The 21,067-nt window shown below is 37.3% G+C and overlaps 2 protein-coding genes and 2 non-coding genes across 4 annotated transcripts; 2 read left to right on the top strand and 2 right to left on the bottom strand.

Moving 5' to 3' along the window:
* Nucleotides 1-1,861: 1,861 nt before the first annotated feature.
* LOC125197618 lies at nt 1,862-1,951 on the top strand. The gene has a single exon (XR_007172153.1). It is a non-coding gene; the product is annotated as a small nucleolar RNA Z43 (small nucleolar RNA).
* A 534-nt stretch (nt 1,952-2,485) lies between these two features.
* Nucleotides 2,486-2,578, top strand: LOC125197624. The gene has a single exon (XR_007172158.1). It is a non-coding gene; the product is annotated as a small nucleolar RNA snoR1 (small nucleolar RNA).
* A 651-nt stretch (nt 2,579-3,229) lies between these two features.
* LOC125192658 (ras-related protein Rab7) lies at nt 3,230-7,222 on the bottom strand. Its single transcript, XM_048090279.1, has 7 exons — nt 7,051-7,222; nt 6,886-6,912; nt 6,666-6,765; nt 4,337-4,483; nt 4,174-4,254; nt 3,760-3,905; nt 3,230-3,462 (listed from the first exon to the last, which is right to left on the bottom strand). The coding sequence occupies exons 1-7, from the start codon at nt 7,101-7,103 to the stop codon at nt 3,396-3,398; spliced, it is 621 nt and encodes a 206-aa protein (XP_047946236.1). The 5' UTR covers nt 7,104-7,222; the 3' UTR covers nt 3,230-3,395.
* Nucleotides 7,223-12,707: 5,485 nt separating this feature from the next.
* Nucleotides 12,708-16,078, bottom strand: LOC125194516 (proline-rich receptor-like protein kinase PERK1). The gene is made up of 8 exons (XM_048092779.1): nt 15,314-16,078; nt 14,587-15,156; nt 14,423-14,509; nt 14,237-14,307; nt 14,065-14,141; nt 13,726-13,873; nt 13,434-13,595; nt 12,708-13,315 (listed from the first exon to the last, which is right to left on the bottom strand). The coding sequence occupies exons 1-8, from the start codon at nt 15,828-15,830 to the stop codon at nt 13,010-13,012; spliced, it is 1,938 nt and encodes a 645-aa protein (XP_047948736.1). The 5' UTR covers nt 15,831-16,078; the 3' UTR covers nt 12,708-13,009.
* Nucleotides 16,079-21,067: the final 4,989 nt, after the last annotated feature.

Here is a 21,067-nt window from a genome sequence, read left to right on the forward strand (position 1 = left end):
TAACTCACCTAACACAAATTTTCTTAATTTCTATGCCGAAAAGAAACGCATCAATTACTATGGAATAGAGGGAGTACTACTTGTCACACCTCAACCCCTCCTTGGCATATATACTTATAATAAACAAAAAATTTAAGTAAAGAAATCATATATTAATTATATCACCATCCAAATACCACAATTACAAAAACCCACAATTTATTAACTTATTTACAAATATTCTACATCAGCACACATAATCCACAAACATTAAATATCATCAACAGTTTCATATCCATATGCATATGCCTCTATGTTCAATTTATTATTATGTGACAAATCAAGCCTGGTATCTGCTCGGGATTTCCATTGTATACGACCCGTAGGTCCCATTGCCTTTGTACATATATATATGACCCGAAGGTCCATTGCCATTGTATAATATGACCCGGAGGTCTCATTGACATTGTATAAATATATATGACCCGTAGGTCCCATTGTCATTGTATATGACCCGTAGGTCCATTGTCATTGATATCAGACCCAGGGCAAGTCTGTCACAGATCCTCTTTAGTCAAATGATTCATATAATGACAATATCATATATCAAACATATCTATATGTTCCATCAATTAACTCCAATAATATAGATAAATATATCCATTTTACAAATCAGATATCCACATCATATTACACCATCAATATCAAATAACACAACTATTTCAAGCTCACATCATATAATTCAAATATTCACTCCAATTTAACACAGAACAATTAATCACATAAAATATATAAAATTAAAAGTGTGATTTATACACACCTGATAATGACAAGTGATCTACTCGAACTCCCGATTCTATTTCCTATTCTACAACTCATATAACTCACCATTTATTTCGACTTATTTCTCTCTAACTCACCTCTCCTGCTTTTTGTTTTTCTCTCCCTAGCTCCTCCGTCACTATGTTTTTCCTCCCTGAACTTATGAAATCACGATGGATAAATTTAAATTAATGAGAAAGCTGGAGCCATTCCCAAAATTTTGTATGTTGTATATCTTTAAAATCTTACACGTATAAATATACATACGCGTACCCATACCAAGATAAGTACTACTTATTTAGTTTAATTAATAACATAAATTTGCAAATACTATTTAAATACTCTAAAAGTTTCCATGGCATTTAAGCATATACGTCACTTTAAACTATAGTCAAAGTTTTTTTATTTTATTCTATTGCTTTTGCTTTTGCTTTTGCTTTTGCTAACTAATCAAAAAATACATGTACTAATTTTAACACGTAATGATATGATATAGTATATCATTATAAATTTAGTTATGTTGATGAGTAATTAAATATTATCTCCTTAGATGTCCATTTAAAATGTCTTACGCCAATAAAAGATACATAAGCGCTAAGGATTGAATATGCCAAAATGTGCAAAATAATGCATGTTTCGGGTTACGGATGTTACACTACTTCTTTCGTCTCTTGAAAATAAAGATTTTGTAGATGACATAAATTTTAATATAGAAAAAAAAAAGAAAAAATAATTAAAATAATATTGGTATACAATGAAATCCGCGTGATGATTTTTGTTAAAAATATACTCCTAACAAACTAATTTGGTGGAGCACATTGATTGGAATACAGTTTTAGAGAAGGAAATATGGAATGATTATACGAATATATTTATAGGAAAGTAAAAATAAAAACTAGCACTACAACACACGCCGCCAGTATGTATTTACCCGAAACCCTAGCACTGCTCTGCATAATTTTTCTTTAAATTACCAAACGCAACACTTGCAAAATCATTTGAAACTTTTATGCTACTTCTCAAATTCATTTCAATTTTGTGTTTGAAATCGTTTATTATTGGGCTATGACGACCAATTGTGATAGGTCTCGTTCGTCGTAATGGCATTTTACAGTGCCTTGCCGACCATCCTGTTATATCAACTGAGCCCTTTCTTTCTCTTATTTTGGTTTATTCTAGAAGAATTTAAATTTTGACAAGCATATGTTTGCAATATTTATGTGGATGGCTGATTCGATTACTATTTTAAAGATTAAATGATTTCTTTGGAATGTGCTTTGCTTTCAATTGTTATTTCTGTTTCGTTAATTTTACTCTGCCTGCTATATTTTTGTTAACGTGGGATTAGAAACGTGGAAAGAGTCATATGATGATGGTAATGCGTAGTTCAAATGATGATATGTGATTTTAAACTATTTATTTCTTTGTACGATGGAATGGAATTATGAAATGAAATGTGATTCCACTTCCATTCGTTTCGTTTGCATTGTAAGATGAAATGAAAAGGGAGTGGAATGAAAATAATTTATTATGAAAATCATTTATTTTATATCTTCGTTCCATTCTCTTTTCTTCCATTCTATTATACAAAGAAAGCAATCTTTCGCTCCTATCTGATGACTCCCTTCAAATTTATAAATTCTCCATATATTGGAAAATAAATTTGGTTTGATAATTTCTATACATCAATGATGATGGTTGCTAATTATTCTGACACCTCTTGTATGAGAAGAGTCGCAAGGTTCTTCTGTGAGCAGATAAAGCAACTCTCTGAGTTGTTAAATTTGAGGCAGTTTGTTTTTAAATTCTTATTGGTTGCTGAGATATAAGAAAATGATTCAGCAGCATATGATTTTGGTGGACAAATCACTCTCTCAAGCAATTCATTCAAAACTTTTTTACATAGATTTGTTTCTAAACATTTCTGACATAAGTTAATAGTACTGTATAAAAAACCCATAACATAAGTATCAGTAACGAAGCTAGAATTATAATTTTGGGCTCAAAACTTCCATACTTCTGTAAATAGTTGGTTCCTGTTAAAAAATCTGCTGCCAATATTGAATAATGACATTGGGGATAACACAAGTGATAATATTAATTACACTCTTATTAGATGAATAAGTATTATAAGGCCAAATAAACCATATAAGATTAATAAGTATTATAAGGCCAAATAAACCATATAACACCTTGCATAAAGATCATTACATTGGGTACTAAAAATATGGTCAGATTGTTAAAAGATTATTGGAGAACGTTGCATTGCATGAATGAATGATAAAGTATGTTTGTGATCTTATATTTTGATTTAATTGATTTAAGTTGTTCCTTTGTAGCTAGTCATTTCTTTGGCAAAAAGCAATACTATTCCTTATTTTGATTTATTTTAATTTTTTTCTTCATAATTTCATAAATCACAATCACAAAATTTAACTTCTAGAAAATTAACTTCAAAGAGAGTGCATAAGCAGATAACAAACGTTTAAAGAGAGTGCATAAGCAACAAAAGCAGATAACAAACGCTCTATATTCCCTATTCAATGTTCCGATAAACATTAGAAACTTCGTTGCACTCTAACCTCAGAGAATGACTAACATTCACAACCCGAGGATCTTTGTTGCTGCCCATTTGCCATATCAATGGTGTCGGGAAGATATCTTCAGAAGTTCAACCAATAAATATACAAGAGTTAGGAAAATAATTTAGAAGTTAATCTACAAATGCACATGAGCTTATAGGACCCTTAGCACACAAATCATCAAGTGCAAATTTCGACAAAGGATACTGGTTAACTTAGAATTATCTAATGCATGCCCCCAAAATTTTTACCAATGATCTGAAGACTCAAAAATCTAATGGAGATTATATCACATTTATTTGACAGGAAAAAACGGCGTAGGTATATTACTTCATTTCTTTCAGATAGATTAGACTCAATGAGAAGAGTTACTTACAATTCTTCCTCGGGTTCATTTTTTAGAGCATTTTTCGCTATGCATTCGAAAGCAGCATCCACATTGAATCCTTCTTTTGCAGAAGTCTCAAAGTAAGGAATACTTCCTTTAGAGGCACACCAAGCTTTTGCTTTCTTCTCAGATACCTAAAAAATGGAAGGCATAAGCATGCAAAATTTTAAAATACCCAGAGAAAAATAAAAATGGGATGCTAGTGGTAATGCAGCTGAATACTATTAACCCAAGATTAATACTATACGCATATCATAAGATCCTATGTTTACTTTATCTCAGCATTTTCACATCACCAGAAAGAAGGTTTTCATGCATACACCCAACTACTTGAAGTTTAAACCTTCAGCAACATAAGCATAGAAGAGTTGATTTCAACACTAAGAAGCTACAAAATGGTACCACTCTGCTGTTGCCACCATCCACATCAATTTTGTTCCCTAAGACAACGAATGGGAAATTTTCAGGATCATGAGGGCTAGCCTGCATATTAAAATGGAACCAGTCAGTATTAGAGGATCAGGAAGTAAAACTGACAGCAAAATTAGCAGACTGGATCTATAACCTGAATAAGAAACTCCTCCTTCCAGTTGCTGAGGTTATCAAATGACTTCATGACATTAACATCATAAACAAGCACACAGCAATCTGCACCTCGGTAGAAAGCCACACCTAGGCTTTGAAACCTCTCTTGACCAGCAGTATCCCATATCTGTAACAGGTAGTAATTCATAGAAGGTTCTGGGCCTTGAGCAATGTCATTCAATAAACTCTAATTTGCCAACTATCAATTATAACAGTTCATGCAACTACTTAAATATGCATCCTAGTAAATTTAGATGTTAAAGAGGAAAAAGAAAAGCTTTTTATGGCATATTCCAAGAGTCAAAAAGTTTCATCACTAATCTTAAATGGAAAATACCATTCATTTAAGCATTGCATTGTGCTTAAATCTATATTCCCTCCGTCCCACATTACTTGGGTGTTTCTTTTCAGCATGAGATTTAAGAAAGTTGTCGGTAGTGACTTAATTGGAAACAAAATAACAGGGGGATAATAGACTAAGAAAGAGAATAAAGTAAGTGTCATTAGATTTTTTTTAAACCATAAAGGGAAATAACTTAAGTAAATCGGGACAACCCAAAATGAAGTACGACTGAAGTAACTTGGGACAGGGGGAGTATTTTATAACATCTCACACAATATAAGTTTCCAATTTCTATTTTAACAGCCAAGAAAAATTCTTCCACCAATTTATATGTAAGGGATTTTAGGAATCAGATATTGCACCGAGATCAAACATTTGTTGACTTGTTGTGAAATAAATCTAATTTTAAGTGCTGGCCTTAGGATTATTTAAATTGGTATAGTTCAACTGAACTAATTTCCCACAATCAAAGATGTAAGTGACTTAGTCCAAATTATATTATCTTCAATTTGATAAGTGTATTAAATTAAATCCTAAGGCCCAATTTCGGTACAATTTGACAAACAACAAAGTTAAAACTAAAGTAACTTCCCAAATGTCTGATCTTGGCGCAATTTCGGACTCCTAAAATCCCCTAAGGCCCTAAACATATATAGTAGAAGAATTTTTCTTAACTATTAGACTAGAAATTGAAAACTTAAAAACTTAAAAAATATGGGGTTTGACATATTCAGTCAGGACCAAGTTTCAACTCTTAAATAGTGAGTTTGTCCATCAACTATCTAAAACATAAAACCGAAAGCAGCTTATGATGTAACATAAATCAAAGCACACTTGAATATAGTTCCTACATGATGACATCATACTTAAATGGTACAACTCCCCCATCCCTTTGGGCGTTACGCTCGAACTTAAGGTTCATACTAAAAGAGCAGTTATAGCAACTACTGATTGAGCTCAACTGAATTGAAGAGCTTATCTGCTTATTGCTTGGGTCATAACTCAACTGCCCAGTTATTTAGGCTCAAACCCAACTAGAATCGGCATGCTCATTCACCAACCGTTTAACTGGTAGCTTGCATCTACCGAACTCAGAGTTTGTGCAGCATGACTTACCGAATTATGATACAGTCCAACAGTGGTCCAAAGGAGAAAATTTCTTTAATAAATATGGGCACCCTTGCCTTCCAGGTTTTTTATGCAATTGTATGAATGTGTCCTCTCTATTCATGTTTAAGCAGACATATCTTTTCATTAAAGAACTATAACATGTTAAGTCCTACAGTCAAGAATGTTGTATTCAAAAGCTACTACTTGCAGAATAGCCAATGATATATTCCCAGTCACCAAAATGAATTATATTATATAGATATAATCTCCTAGTTGCTTACTGAGCCCACCGACTACTGTAAGTACTGGAAATGATAGAATGCATTTTCATATTCAACACATATAAACCATAGCCTATTATTTCTATTGTGAAAAATTAGGAGCTGAAAGAGCAATAAAATGGATAGAAAGAAACTGCATCATGATTCCGGAGGATGAATTCCTAAGACTAGTTGCAGTGAACATATAAAACTGTGTTTTGCATTTGCACTCCTGACAAATGCAACACCTACACAAATACGGATAAACCTTATGTGAATGCTTGATCTACATCAACAATTATGCCAACAACACTTGATCAGTTAACTATAGGAAACAGTAAAAAAAGAAAATGAATATTTGTCATTACTTTCATCATGCAAGCACAAATGCCTATAGCCAATCAATGGAACAAATAAAAGCAGAAGCATCAATTGCAAGATTACATGCTTAGTGGTAAATAAATTCACATCTCAGGTTTGGGATGGAATAACAGCACCACAAAGTTATATGGATTACTTATTTCTACTAAACTCAGATAATGAACATACAAATAAGACAAAAAAACATGAACAATAGTAAATTTGGGTAGGCTAACCTGCAAGGTGAATATCCTATCCTCAAACTGGACCTCTTTGGTCAGGAAATCAGCCCCAATTGTAGCTTTATACTGATTACTGAATTTCCTATTCACATATCTGTTTTAGCTTAATCAAGGCCAAACAAAACTTCAATGCCACCTTGTCATTTTTCGGCATAGCTAAAATTTGCAGTACTTTATATATATTTAATAGATCGGCAAACCAACAAAAGGATACTGATTCATCAAAGACGTCTTACCAACCCTGGATATGCACCAATCAATCAATCACACACGAAAATTATTGATCAGTATTTTTTTAAAAATACTCCATATTGTGCGATTTTTTTTCGTGTTGGTGTGTATGTGTGAGTAGAGAGAGATGGGAGATTGAAAGAGAGACCCGCTGTCGCCGAGAATGATGACCTTGAGAAGGACACGGCGACGAGACGCCATTCCGATTCTGATTCCGATTCTGCAACTGTCCAATTGAGATGCGAATGGTAGAATTTGTGGAGCTCGCTTTATTTTCCAGGAGCACAATTCTGAAAAAAAATATTCTGCACAAAAATAATTGGGCCTGTATGTGATTTATAGTATAGTTGCTAAATTTGAAATTTGTATATAAATGGCTCAATTGAATTTTGGACGTGTTCCTATAATCCTATTTGAATATGGATGTATAATATATACATATTTAGAGGAATTGCCATTCCCGTTTGACGCACCTTTAACGTTGTTCATTTTGTTTTTGTTATGACAAATAGGGCAATTGTGAATCGAGAAACAAAAGAACATAAATAGACACAGAATTTAAGTGGTTCACCAACGTTGTGTTGGCTACGTCCACGAGCAAAAACGGAGAACAAATTGTATTATGACTGCGATTTTCAGATACAGATTGGACCTGTCAGATCACAGAATTATGTGCTATACTCCTATATATATAGGCACACATTAGATAGACTGGGCCTAGGAAACATAATCCTATCCCAATTAGGAAACCTAATCCTATACAAATTCAAGGCATACTAACAAATCTCCACCTTGACTTGAATTCTCCCTTGCGGACGCATCATCATAACACCAGACGAACAACCTTCTCCATTCTTGCCTCAGATTTGCCCTCCACGGGCAACTAACAGCTCATGACATTAAGCAAGTCCAACCAATGTTGGAACTTGCTTTGCGGAACCGACTTGGTGAACATATCAGCAGGATTATCAGCAGTATCTACTTTCTTCACCTCAATTCTCTTCTCATCTCTTAGAAAATGATACCTCATATCAATATAAAAAATGGACTTGATCTTTGGTTAAACAAATAGCGCTCTGACTATCACAGAACACAACACACTTGCTCTTGATGTAAACCAAGATCACCAACTAGCCCTTGCAACCATATTCCCTCTTTAGCAGCTTCTGTCAACGCCATATACTCTGCTTCAATAGTAGACAAAGTAACTGCAGCCTGCAAAGTTGCTTTCCAACTAACAACAGAACCACTAAGAGTGAAAACATAACCGGTCATAGATCTTCTACTATCGACATCTCCAGCGTAGTCAGAATCAGAATAACCAGTCACTAAATAGTGAGTATCACCTCCATAAATGAGACCAACATCAGACGTACCTCTCAAGCTGTGAAGACACTCAAACATGGGTCTCACAAATCGGACAGACCTGACGCCAACCTGGCTCTGATACCACTTGTCAGGATTGTCGGCGTCGGCAGTATTAGTTTGATATTGTCCGCTTTGGGTCAAGCCCGCACGGATTTGTTTTTGGTCTCCCAAAAGGCCTCAAACTAATTGGGATTGGACATGAATTATATACACCTTCCAACTTCCCTCAAATGTCCGATGTGGGATAGGTTTGTACTAACAAACCTCCCCCTCAAACCGAGACCACATCGAAACACATAATGGGCTCCGACTCAGACGGATCGTCGGCCCCACTCAAACATGGGTCTCACAAATTGGACCAGACCCGACGCCAACCTGGCTCTGATACCACTTGTCAGGATTGTCGGCGTCGGCAACATTAGTTTGATATTGTCCGCTTTGGGTCAAGCCCGCACGGATTTATTTTTGGGTCACTCCCAAAAGGCCTCAAACTAATTGGGGATTGGACAGGAATTATATACACCTTCCAACTTCCCTCAAATGTCCGATGTGGGATAGGTTTGTACTAACAGTTTTATATATTTAATTTAATTACAATACATTAAAAAATATTATTGACATTTCAAATTTCACAAAATTCATAAAAATCAAAGCTCGATTTGCTCGTTTTCTCTATAATTTCAAATAAATTAATATATAACAAATCAAGCTTTTGTTTTATGAAATTAAAATTTTCAATACCATTTTTTAATGTATAAATCGAAGCGAACACCGCTAAACATGCATTAAACGAGAGTGGTGTTCATACAAGGAGCTCATATAAGGTATGTAGCATTTCATTCATAGGAGATTTCAAGTCAAACATGGTGTCGTAGTCACTGGTGCAGTTGCTTGAGACGGTGATCTTCGTTCTTTTGGGACTGCCATGTGATCAGTGGCGGAGCCAAGTGAGAATAAAGGGGTACGAGTGTACCCCCAAAATAAGTTGGTACAGTTGGTCTAGTGGTATGATTTCTGGTCTTCCACTGTCGAGGCCTGGGTTTGATTCTCCTCAGCGGTGCCTTTTATCAGTTTTTTATCCTATTTGTCTAGTATCTTCACATATTGAATTTTATTTAGTAATATCTTTGCTTTTAAATCTGTTAAATATTATAAAATTCGTTTGAAAAACCAACACAAATTCACACACATTCTCGTGTAATGCATGTTTCATCATAATATAGAATTAGTTTTTTTTTATCTTTTTTATTTCCTTTAGTTGCACATCTACGTGATGTTTGTTTTATTAAAATTAAAATTTTAGATTTTATGAGAGAAAAAATTAAATAAAATATTAAATTTATCATATTTTGAAGCTTCAAATCGTTAAAATTATTTATCGCACCCCCAAACGAAAAATGTTGGATCCGCCACTGCATGTGATGTAGGATTCCCCGAAAAGTTTGGGTGGTTTCAACTTTCAACCAATTGCACCTATATCCGTGTATTCAAATTGTTTTTGTTCTCTCTCAAAGAACGCCTAATGAGCCTCGTTGTGAATATCTTCCCAACTGACTGTGCTAGATCACAGTTTCTGCACATTGTTGACGATGCTAGCGTATTTATTGATATTCGTGTGTAGTCAGACCTAATGTTTGCAAAGATGGCGTCAATCGCGCTTTTATGCCAACCTTGGTTTGTTGATATTGCATATGGAGGCAATTCTCTCCCAAACCTTGTGCACTGTTTGTATGTTGCCTATCACTGGGTTCTCAAACACATCGAGGAAGCACATCGCTAGCACTTTTGTTTCCTCCATCGAATACTGATTCATGCCTTCCCTGAGAGCCTTCTCATTTTTTTGGCCTTCGTTTGGGAACTAGATCCGAGCTTTAGAGGGAGTGGGTGCACCGTACCAGCTAGTTCTATGTATCTACGTTGATTTTGGAACCACGAGTATACGATGTCCCCGTTTGTGGGCGTGTTGCAGACAGTTATTGTTGTTGTGTGGAGAAGCTCATATTGATTCTTGCTTATTGTATTTTTTGAGAAGCTCATACTGACTTTTAAAGTGCCAAACTAATCACATTTTATCATTTAACTTTGATCCAAATCTCTTCTAGATTAACTCTTTCCTCATGATGTTAATCTTCCATGTTTTTAGTTTTCCTTTGATTTGTCTATATATTTCATACTCAATGTTGAGCCAGAAGAGAAGATTCTGATTCTCTTCAGTTAATATTTTCACCAATGATCAGATCTCTTACTTTGTCAAACTTTAGTTTTGCCTCTGCAGCGTTGTAAGCTGTCATTACGTGGGCCCAACTTTCCAGCAGGGACAATATAAAAATTAGGGTAATGAGCATGTTGAACTCATCATATGTTATTGCACCGATTTTTACTTTCACATTCTAAAAATCAAACAATCGTTTTATCAAATGTACATTGTTTATTGTAGATGTTTTCTGATATATATGATACGCCACATCCTTGGACATGATAACCGAATCGCGCTCATCACTTTTATGTTTAGCAGCCCCACTCCTCATTTCCCTCTTTTCGGCTTACAATTTTAGGGCCTGATACAAATCTTTAATGTACATGTAATCCTCGATCCGCTTCTTCCAAAACCCAAAATCAGATTCATCGAAGTTTTTCTTAAAAATCTTCTCATCGATCCCATCGTGATTTTTGTCTCTTAAGCCCTTGGCTCTTAATATCGATTGTTACAAATAAACAAAAATAATCGTAAATATTAAAGAGATAAACATATAGAGTTATTTATCTACGATTTTTATATACGTATATAGAGTGATATCAAAAGCAAAAGTTTTAATGTACCAATTGGCAACAAATCCTAATTATCATACGACACATTCCCAAAAAATTGTACTCCCTCCGTCACATGTTACTCGCATTTTTCATTTTCGGCCGTAAATTTGGGATTGATTTTTAGTGTAATTAAATAAGAATTTTAAGCATAATGATACATCACTTAATAAAGGATCACTTAACTAAACCTAACATATTAATTAGTACATTAATTATAACTTAAACTAGAAATTATGTAAGTAGTTTGGGACGAGTCGAAATGGAATAGTGTAAGTAATATGGGATGAAGAGAGAGTACTATTGGAGTAATTAAGATATAAAAAAAACAAATGGACCTAAAATTAGTCCAACATATCGAACGGTCCCTCACTTAAACATACGGACCTAAAATAGGTCTACCATATACATATCAAACGGTCCCTCGCTTTAAAGTTCAAACCTTACGCATGATTAGGTGCATTTGCGAAATTGCGAATTCCCACCAACTCATTCAACCATTTTTATAAATTCTATCAATACGCGCATTTCTTATATTCGCATCGTTAAATCCCACGCACCACCGCACAAGAGTGAGGATTTACCTCTAGTAAACGTAGTTTTGTAAACCATAGCCTTTAGATCTTAAAATATTTGTCTTGAATATTACATATCTTTCTTTTGCGTTTAGATAAAGATTTTTGACATGTTGAGCTGTAATATCCTCTACTATATTAAATTTTGTTTAATACAACACTGTCACATAATTGATACACCTCGCTATTCATATTGGTAAGTTAACTAACTTAAGCTAGTAAAAAAAAAAAAACTATTATTCTTTCCGTTCAAATTTAAATAATGCATTTCATTTTTGTATTAAAAAATTAAGAAAATAATATTTAATAATTTAAATGAATAGATAATAAAGTAGATAAGAGAATAAAATATAATTTTGTCAAAAGAGAAAATATGAGCTTAGAATGTACCAATAAGGGGTCACCATTAACAATGCAACAAACGTTTTCAAATTATACTACAAATGCTAGATTCTTGCTTTAACAAGAAACAGATAATCCCTTTATCATGAAATGTCATACTATATTATACACATATTTTACTAATTCATTGCACTCAATTTTTAATATAAAAATTATTATTAAATTAGTATAAACAAAGCGTACGTTTACAAAATGATGCAACTCTATGAGATGACAAAAATTAAAATAGTAAAAACAAATTGAATTATTACTAGTAGTATAAACAAATGAGGAGGCCATGTGCAATTTGGTGGCACATGCCTTTTATCAACCAAAAGTATGGTAGTACATGTGATGAAACCCAAATTTATTCCATGTGACCACAACCTTAGGTGGACAGTATCATTAGACTGTGACACCCTAATTCCACCAATTCCACCATATTTCATTCCACCCACCTAAGCTGCTAATGACCTTTACCTTTCCTATATAAAAAAACTTTTGAAGGAGACAAATATCCTTGTTCATCCAAACTGGTGAAGAATTAAATGCCATTCCTAAATAATAAATCCACAGCTGGATCAGAGCGAATCTCAAAATAAATACACATGCATAATAAAGACCAGAGAAAGACAGGTTGTATAAACTTTGTCATTTACCCAAACTCAGCATATTTTCCAACCCAACTGTCAACCATATATATCCATTCACATATACACAAGCAACATCTTCCACTCTGTACACTCAAAACCTTGATAGAAAAATTCAAACATAAAACAATATAAAAATCCAATGTGAGTTGTGCGTATGAACTATTTATAAATACAATTTAATACCCAGAAAAATAAAAAGAATTTCAAAAAATCAATAATTTGGAAAATGGAAATGAAAAACATGCAATCCTTGAAATATTTGCATGAAAATACACTGTTGATGTTAAAGGGAATTAGATGGTCAGGAGCAGGAGTGGGAGTGTCAAGCCCCACTGCTGAAACCTTGACCGTCTTTCTTCCTTCCCATCTCCATTTCTCTTGTGTGTTGGCCTTCGCTGCTTGAGCCCGACGGGTTCAACCCGTATTCACTTGTCGGGTTGCTGTATAGGCCACTGCTTCCATATTCTTGGCTGCCCAGTGCCATTTTCCTGAACTTCTTCATGTCCTCGTTGTATTGTGCGGTATCATAGTCTGAGCTTCCATGGGAGCTGTACATACTGCTGTGTCCAGGTCTGATTCCTTCGTTCAGGTCGGATAGCGATACGTCTCCTTCTAAGGCCCTCACCACCTGTGCCACGGTTTACAAACTAGGTGAGTATGATCCGGTCGCATTATAGGCTAAATTAAATGCATAGTTAAGCCTAACATAGATATGGATTTAAGATCATAAAACAAAATCAATATACCTGGCTCATTCTTGGGCGACGCCTTGCAGAATGACGGACACAGGCAGCAGCACATGCCACCAAGCGAGCCATCTCATTCTGATTATAATCAGCTCCCAGTCTTCTATCAATAAGAGACTCGAAGTTCCCATCATCAAGGGCACGAGTCAATAAAGGCCTAGCCTGTATCAGAATTGCTTCATGTTAGCATCAACTCCTCGGGGTACATAATTTACTGATGCTGATGCAATGATACTAAGCAACCGAAGTTGAAAAATACTTAGGGTCACTACAAAAATTGATTCCTACTCACCCAGTCAACTAAACTATCATCCATGTACGTTTGATTTGAGTCAACAGGCCGGCGTCCAGTGATCAACTCCAGAAGCATAACACCATAGGAGAATACATCGGACTTGTCACTAAGCTTTCCCGAGGCAGCATACTCTGGAGCCAGATACCTGTTACACAGAAATGTTAGCACGCGGAGAACTGAAATAAGTTTAATAAGACATCAAAATGTCCTCCCCCTCGCTCATGGTGCCTTGCAAAATCAGTTTGTGGGAGAGTGTATCAAAAATTTTATCTATCCATACATATAATCCAACCTTACAGATAAACAGTAAAATGAAAGAGAAGTAGTATTTCATACCCGAAGGTACCCATCACTCTTGTTGAGACATGAGTATTGGCATCAGAAGTAAACTTTGCAAGACCAAAATCTGCAACCTGGGATTTGAAATTACATAGCATCAGCAAACATTTCGACAGCAAATTATTCGTTAGACATTTGAGAAAATCAAAGATGATCTTGAAGATATTACCTTTGCTTCAAAGTTGAAATCCAGAAGAATATTAGAAGCCTTGATATCCCTATGGATAATCTTTGGATGACCTGATGAGGAAAAAAAAAACATTTTAAAACAAAATAGATGAGAAATAGTGTAAACTATATTCCACTTTTTAATTGAAACAGAATGACCACTCTTTATGCAACACAATAGACTTACAATCCTCGTGCAGATATGCAAGTCCTTTTGCTGAACCTAGAGCAATCTTCAACCTCGTTGCCCAATCCATCACCGGTCTTCCCTTGCCTGAAACACGTCAATGCTATAAGGTTCCCTACTTTCAGTTTATTCTTCGATGAAGTTCAAACATCATGGCAACTAACCATGAAGGTGGAATTCCAAGGTATTGTTTGGAACAAACTCGTAGACAAGCATTCTCTGAATTCCAGCGATGCAATATCCAACCAGCGAGACAAGATGCTTGTGATGCACTCTGCTAATGATCTCAACCTCGGCCTGGAACTCACGCTCCCCTTGCCCACTCCCAGCTTTCAGCTGCTTAACCGCAACTTCCTTACCGTTCGGAAGGACTCCCCTATGCACATAACCGAAACCGCCTTGTCCAAGCAGGTTGGCGTCTGAGAATCCATCTGTTGCCATTGCCAGCTCTTCATATGTGAATGTGCTCTTAGAAAAGCCTAATGCCATTCCAGGTGAAGGCGGCGGGAGCGGAGTCTCAGGGCCCGAATAATTGGAACCGGAACCTCCACTGCTGCTCATGTAAGGCAGAGGAGGAGGAGGCTGAGGGGAAGGAGCACGCGCTGGCGAATGTGGAGGCCTCGAAGCACCACCGGGCGGGGGAGTAGGCTTAGGAGGCATTGTAACAACATGATGAGGAGGTGGTGGTGGAGCATTCTGTTGCCAATTCTGTACCTGGCCACCATAGGGATCAGCTGCAAAAGGATGTAAAGATGTAGAAAGTCAGCATCTTTAAATCTATAAGTTTTCCATATTCATTCAATCAATCATCAAATCATCTCCAAATGTGTATGACTATAAACAGCATATAGCAAATTGTGAAGAAGAAAATGAAATTCATAAATTCAGCACCTTTATAGCCAGGAGGCGGCGGAGGCACATAATACTCAGGCTGCTGTCTTCTCCTCTTCTTCTTGCAGCATATAAACATCAAGCTGAGTATCACTAGCAATGCGACGCCTCCGACAGCAATCCCAACCACCATCCCCATCGAAATCGCGGGGTCATCATTAGAAGGCGGCGGAGACGGATTCGACCCGGACGAGCCAGGGGGGGGGACGCCCCTGGTCGGCGGCGCCGGTGGGGTTCCTCTATTGGGTGGTGAGGGAGAGGAGCCGCCGCCGGATGGAGATGGCGGCGACGGAGGGGATCCAGACGGGACTGTTGGGGCGGGAGGCGATGGGGTGGTGGAGGGTGGTGGGGTGGAAGGCGTAGACGGAGGGAGAGCTGTCGGAGCCGGGGGCGGCGCGGTTGCTGGCGGATTCGGCGGCGGAGAGGGAGTGGTGGTTGGAGGAGGTGAGGTGGCGGCGGGCGGTGGAGCGGTGGTGTTGGTGGGAGGAGGGGCGGACCCCGGCGCCGGCGACGACATTTGTGGACCAAATTAACGTCCGAAACGAATCGAATCAATTCAGTGTGGATTTGCTGGAAAATTGAAAAAATAAATCGGTGGGCTGGGTTTTGCTTTAGAATGAGCTAACTTTTGGTTGCTCTCTCCAACCAGAGAGAGAGAGTTGAGTGTAATGTAGTCGTTGGTAATTATGAAGGGTTGAAGAAAGTGGGAAATGGATTTGCTTTTTTCGGTGGTATTTTGTGGGGTGAATACTGAATAGGATAGGGATAGATTCAACATTCAACTCAAAATATACTCCGTATTAATTATGTTTAATTTGTTTCTAAACATGCTCTTATGTTTCATTTGTGTTTTCCACTGTTTGGGTAAAGCTACAGCGTGTAAAACGCGTTTTTCTTTTTCTTCATTTTTTTATATCCGCAATCGCCTCTTTACAGTAAGTGCTCATATTAGATTATTCAGGTTTTGTGACATCATCAATTGCCTAGTTTGTGAATAATTTAATTTATAAAGTGATAGTTTCATTTGTTGGACAAAATAATTCTAAGATGTATTTTAAGATTGGCTGTGAGATTATTTTAGTGCGAAAGAGAAAGAGAAGCCTAACATTTATTATCATATGATTATATATATAGGATTGAGTTGTACTCTCTTAGTCCACGAAAAATAGTGCTATTCTAATTTTATCCCTCATTTTTCCAAAATGAGGGATAAAAATAGAATAGTCATAATTTTCGTGGACGGAGAGAGTAATATTCAAACTCATGATACTATATAATCTTCCAAACCGAACAACATTTATGGTATATACTACCAATTCTCCAATTTAGAGCATGCATAATGGAGTTGCCCGAATGCAGGCTATTTCAGCACTTAGTACTGAGCCGTCTAGACGTGCATGAAGGCGGCCATGCGGCGCCATTGCAGCGATTGCATCAGTCGCTAAGTATTTTTATTTTTATTAATTTTGAATTAAACTTAATATTTTGATTTCATCTATAAATACACTCATTTCCTACTCATTTTACACTCACTTTTATCTTTCGTCTCTTTTCATCACTGCACAAAATTGTTAGAAGCTTTCATGACCTATGCATATACAATAGGGTGGGATCCCAATTATTCAATGACTTGGAACCAACAGGTTCCGAAGAGACAAATTTTGATAGCATAGATGGGTACTAGCACCCTAGATACTTGTAGATATGGAATCAACGTAGATGACTAAGATTTCGGATATGGAACCAAATGATTAGTTCCGAGCGAGGGACAAAGGCAATGAGAAGGTTCTATAGCAAGTACGAAAAAGTACCCGACGTTCCCGAGGACCCAATCATCGTCCATCGACACCGCCTAGAGGTTGCACTAGCTTTGGGAGAGAATCGCTTAAGTGTACAACAAGAACAAACCAAATTAGGCATGAGAGAGAGTTTATGATCAGATCCAGTCGGATTTCACCAACTACACTGACATCCTAAAAAATACTCCATATGCAGAAACTCAGTCCGAGTGGGGCAAGTGCGGACGATATTCACGGGAAATGCTCGTTAGGCGTTCTTCAAGTAAGAACAAAGATAATTCTTTTATGACGTTGCATATGTCATTGTTCGGAACTACCGGAAATTATCTGGCAATTCTAATTTGGGAGGCTCGAATATAACAAAGATCAATGTCTTGAATTCATTTGCAAGATGCCGAGAGCCTACGCCGTAAAAAGATGGCTTAAAGGTATAAAAAAACTGAGACTTAAATAGACTGTAGTTTTAAATTAGATTTTTAAAGTTATAATTTTCTATTTTTAAGTAATATGAGATAATTTTTTTTTTAAATGATAGAGTTATGACTAAAAACTATTTGAAATGAGATTGACTGTATTGTAGGGATTAATATCATGCCAACATTAAATTTGAACGTTCATAGGAGTATATTTTAGTAAGTACAACAAATATCCTATCGTTTGATGTTCAGTTTTGTTTCTTATGTTATCAGCTCGAAGTACATGTATATTTTGTACCCCGTATATCTATTTTTATTAATCCTTTGATGATTTATGAATGGTGCTTGGACCTTTGATGATTTATGAATGGTGCTTGGAAAAAGAGCTCGCTCTGTGAGATGTAACATGATATACAAAGTATCTTGATTTTTCTCTTTCTTACTTCTGTTATCTATTTTTTTTATATTTTTATTATTTTATTAATTTTTTATTAAACTCATATTCTTTCCATTTCATAATAATTGTGTGATTTTTCCATTTTAGATATTTCATAGTAGTAGAGTCATTTTCGGTTTTAATAAAAAAAAAATACTTCATTCATCCCTGAAAATTTATCACTTATTCTATTTTTGTCCAACCCTAAAAATTTATCACATTTCACTTTTATCATTTTTTGTAATGAACCTCATATTTTACTAACTCATTCTCACTCGCATTTTATTATAAAACTATTATATAAAAGTAGTACCGGCATACCACTAACTTTTTCAACCTACTTTGTTTACATTTCTTAAAACTCATACCGGGTCAATAGTGATAAATTATTAGGGATGAGGGAGTAACACATTTTCACAATCTTACTTTTCTCTATAACTTTATTATCTTTACTTTTTCCTCTCTCCTACTATATTAGTATCTTTTTATTTAATACATTACGTACATTTTTTCTTAATCTTTGTGACGGAAAGAAATGCGTTCACTAATATTGAATGAAGGGAGTATAACATCTTTTTCGACTATGTAATTAGACAATATAACATTTTCTTTAACTAATATATATGTAATAAAATAAAAGATAAACCAAATATTTCACATGTGGAAAGTGGTTCTATAACATTTGCATGAGAATGATATAAGGCCATGTTTGATTGTTTGGATTTTATCAGTGAAAATAATCTGATTTCTTAAATTTTAAATTCATGTATTTGGTATGGTTTTTAATCTAACTAATAAAGTATGCAAGAAAAACACTAATTTTATTCAGTTATATTTTCTAATTATTATATAGGCCACGGTAGTTATTATGTCCCACTATATCTTAATCTCATATAATCCTAATAAATTCGACTATTAAATTTCCTTAATATCTCAAACTTTCTCTATGGTCTTGAATTAAAAGTTGGTAACATTGATCTATCATTCCTTCCATAATCTCACTTAAGATGAAATACATAACTAATTATGTACAGTAGTCTTAGGTAAAAATGGTAAAGTTTAATTCGTAAATCTTTCTGTTATAGGAGAAGATATTTCACAATTTCATATCTTAACATTGCAAATTTTGTTAAAGTTGGGAGAATTTTAGAAATATAGCGCTGGTGGAGGGCGTGGGAGTAAAACAATCATACTGTGGACGGCCACCAAACGAATGCAGCTGAAACAACAGACCAATTCCGCGGCCCACCCGTGTAGGCCCCACAATTGCTTTCGTTTTGTTCCATCCCACGCGCCTCTGCACACAGCACACACGCACCCTTATAGCATCCACAATGGTAAATAGGTCAGTCATAGGCTAACCTATTTCTCCTCCTGCGACATCATCCAATACTAAAATTCCTCCTGCCACATCATCAGCACAAACAATTGGACAAGCAATAGGCTAGCCACATCATCAGCACTATTAAAAAACACAACTACATTTACGAAATTAAACACAAAATACGGAATTAAATTTACAACACATATACGGGAAAATTCGTTAATTTTATTTAAATAAAAAAAAGTACATTAACTAAAAATAAAAAAATTACATAATAAAAAAAACTTTCGGGCTTGCACACACGACCCCGCCCCACTCTACTCCTCGTCACCGTCACCGCCGTCCTCGCCGCCACTGCCACCAGCTGTACCCCGGGCACCTGAGCCCGCGTCTGATCCCCCCAACTGTGCCGCGAAGGTATCCAAATCGATCCGCATACTCTCGAGCATTGAGTGAAGAAACCTCTTCTCCACGTGGTCAATTGTCTCCCTCCATTCGGCCAAGATCTTGTGCATCTGTTTGCGCGTTTGTTGACGCGCGTAGAAGGCGAGCTCGGCTGCCGACTTGCCAACCGGGGGGGGGGGATGCCGACTGGACCTCCTGGGACCCCTGGGCGACTCCCCTCGCTGCCCGTTGCGCCCTCCTCTGACCAATCGGGCGAGTGCGGCGAGCGAAGGATGGAGGGGACGGCTCTTCTGGAACATCCTCGGGGAGGTCGTGGGAACCGCCGCTGCTGGCTGTAATCAGCGGCATAGTTCAACCGCTGCTTCTTCGGCCAGCCAGCATCGACACCCACCCGGAACTTCTCGGGAATCCATCAGCACCGGATAGCGGTTCCGAGTAGGTGAATTCCTTATACAGACCTGGCACGGGGAAGGCTTTCTCTGCTATCCTCCTACAATCCTCGTCAGTCCGGCCACTGGTCTTCATGCGGAGGGCGTTGGTGTACAAGCCCGCAAATTGGGAGACCGCGGCCCTGATTCGCTCCCACCCCTTCCGGCACTCCTCCCCGGTGTATGCCTTCCCATGCGGGCAATTCCTCTTGTAGGTTGCTGCAATTTTAGCCCACATGTTGATGATCCTCTGATTGTTCGAAACGAGGGGATCATCACAAACAAACACCCAAGCCTTGGACAGCGCGACGTTCTCATCATCCGTCCGCTTCCTCCGTACACGGTCGTCATCAGCCGGCTGCGACGACTCGCCTACCACCTTTTTTCCCTTCTTCTTCTTCTTCGGTGCGCCCCGACCCTGCCCCGCCCCTGACACGGGCTGCACCCCCGCCTGCCACCCCGGCATCATATGTGGCATCATCTGCATCCCGGCTCCCCAACCGGGCATCATCTGCATACCGGGTTGCATGCCCGGTACCCCCTGCCCGCCGCCCCGCGGCATCTTTTGCTGCCAAGGGTACATGCTGTAGTACCCGCCGCCCATCTGCCCCCATCCCGCTCCCGCGAGTACCGTGGGAGTTTGATTCCCGCTCGTCGATGGAATAGACTCGTTGTTGTGATCCATTTCGCGTTATGCTCTTGTACAAAAATTAAGAGAGAGAAAACTCGTTAAAACAAGTGGTGCGAATGAAAATGACGTGAAAATCGCGTATATATAGTGTTTCGAAAATTTAATTAAAAAAAAAATTTGCGCTGGCCGATCGCCAGCCTACAATGGCGGCGAGCGCATCGGCCAGTGCCTGATAATCGGCGAGCGCTCGCCCAATTTCTCGCCGATTCCGTGCTCGCCGGTTGCAATGGTTCGGCGAGCGGACCGGCTAGCGCT

This window comes from Salvia hispanica, chromosome 6, assembly GCF_023119035.1.
Source record: "Salvia hispanica cultivar TCC Black 2014 chromosome 6, UniMelb_Shisp_WGS_1.0, whole genome shotgun sequence".
NCBI lineage: Eukaryota > Viridiplantae > Streptophyta > Magnoliopsida > Lamiales > Lamiaceae > Salvia > Salvia hispanica.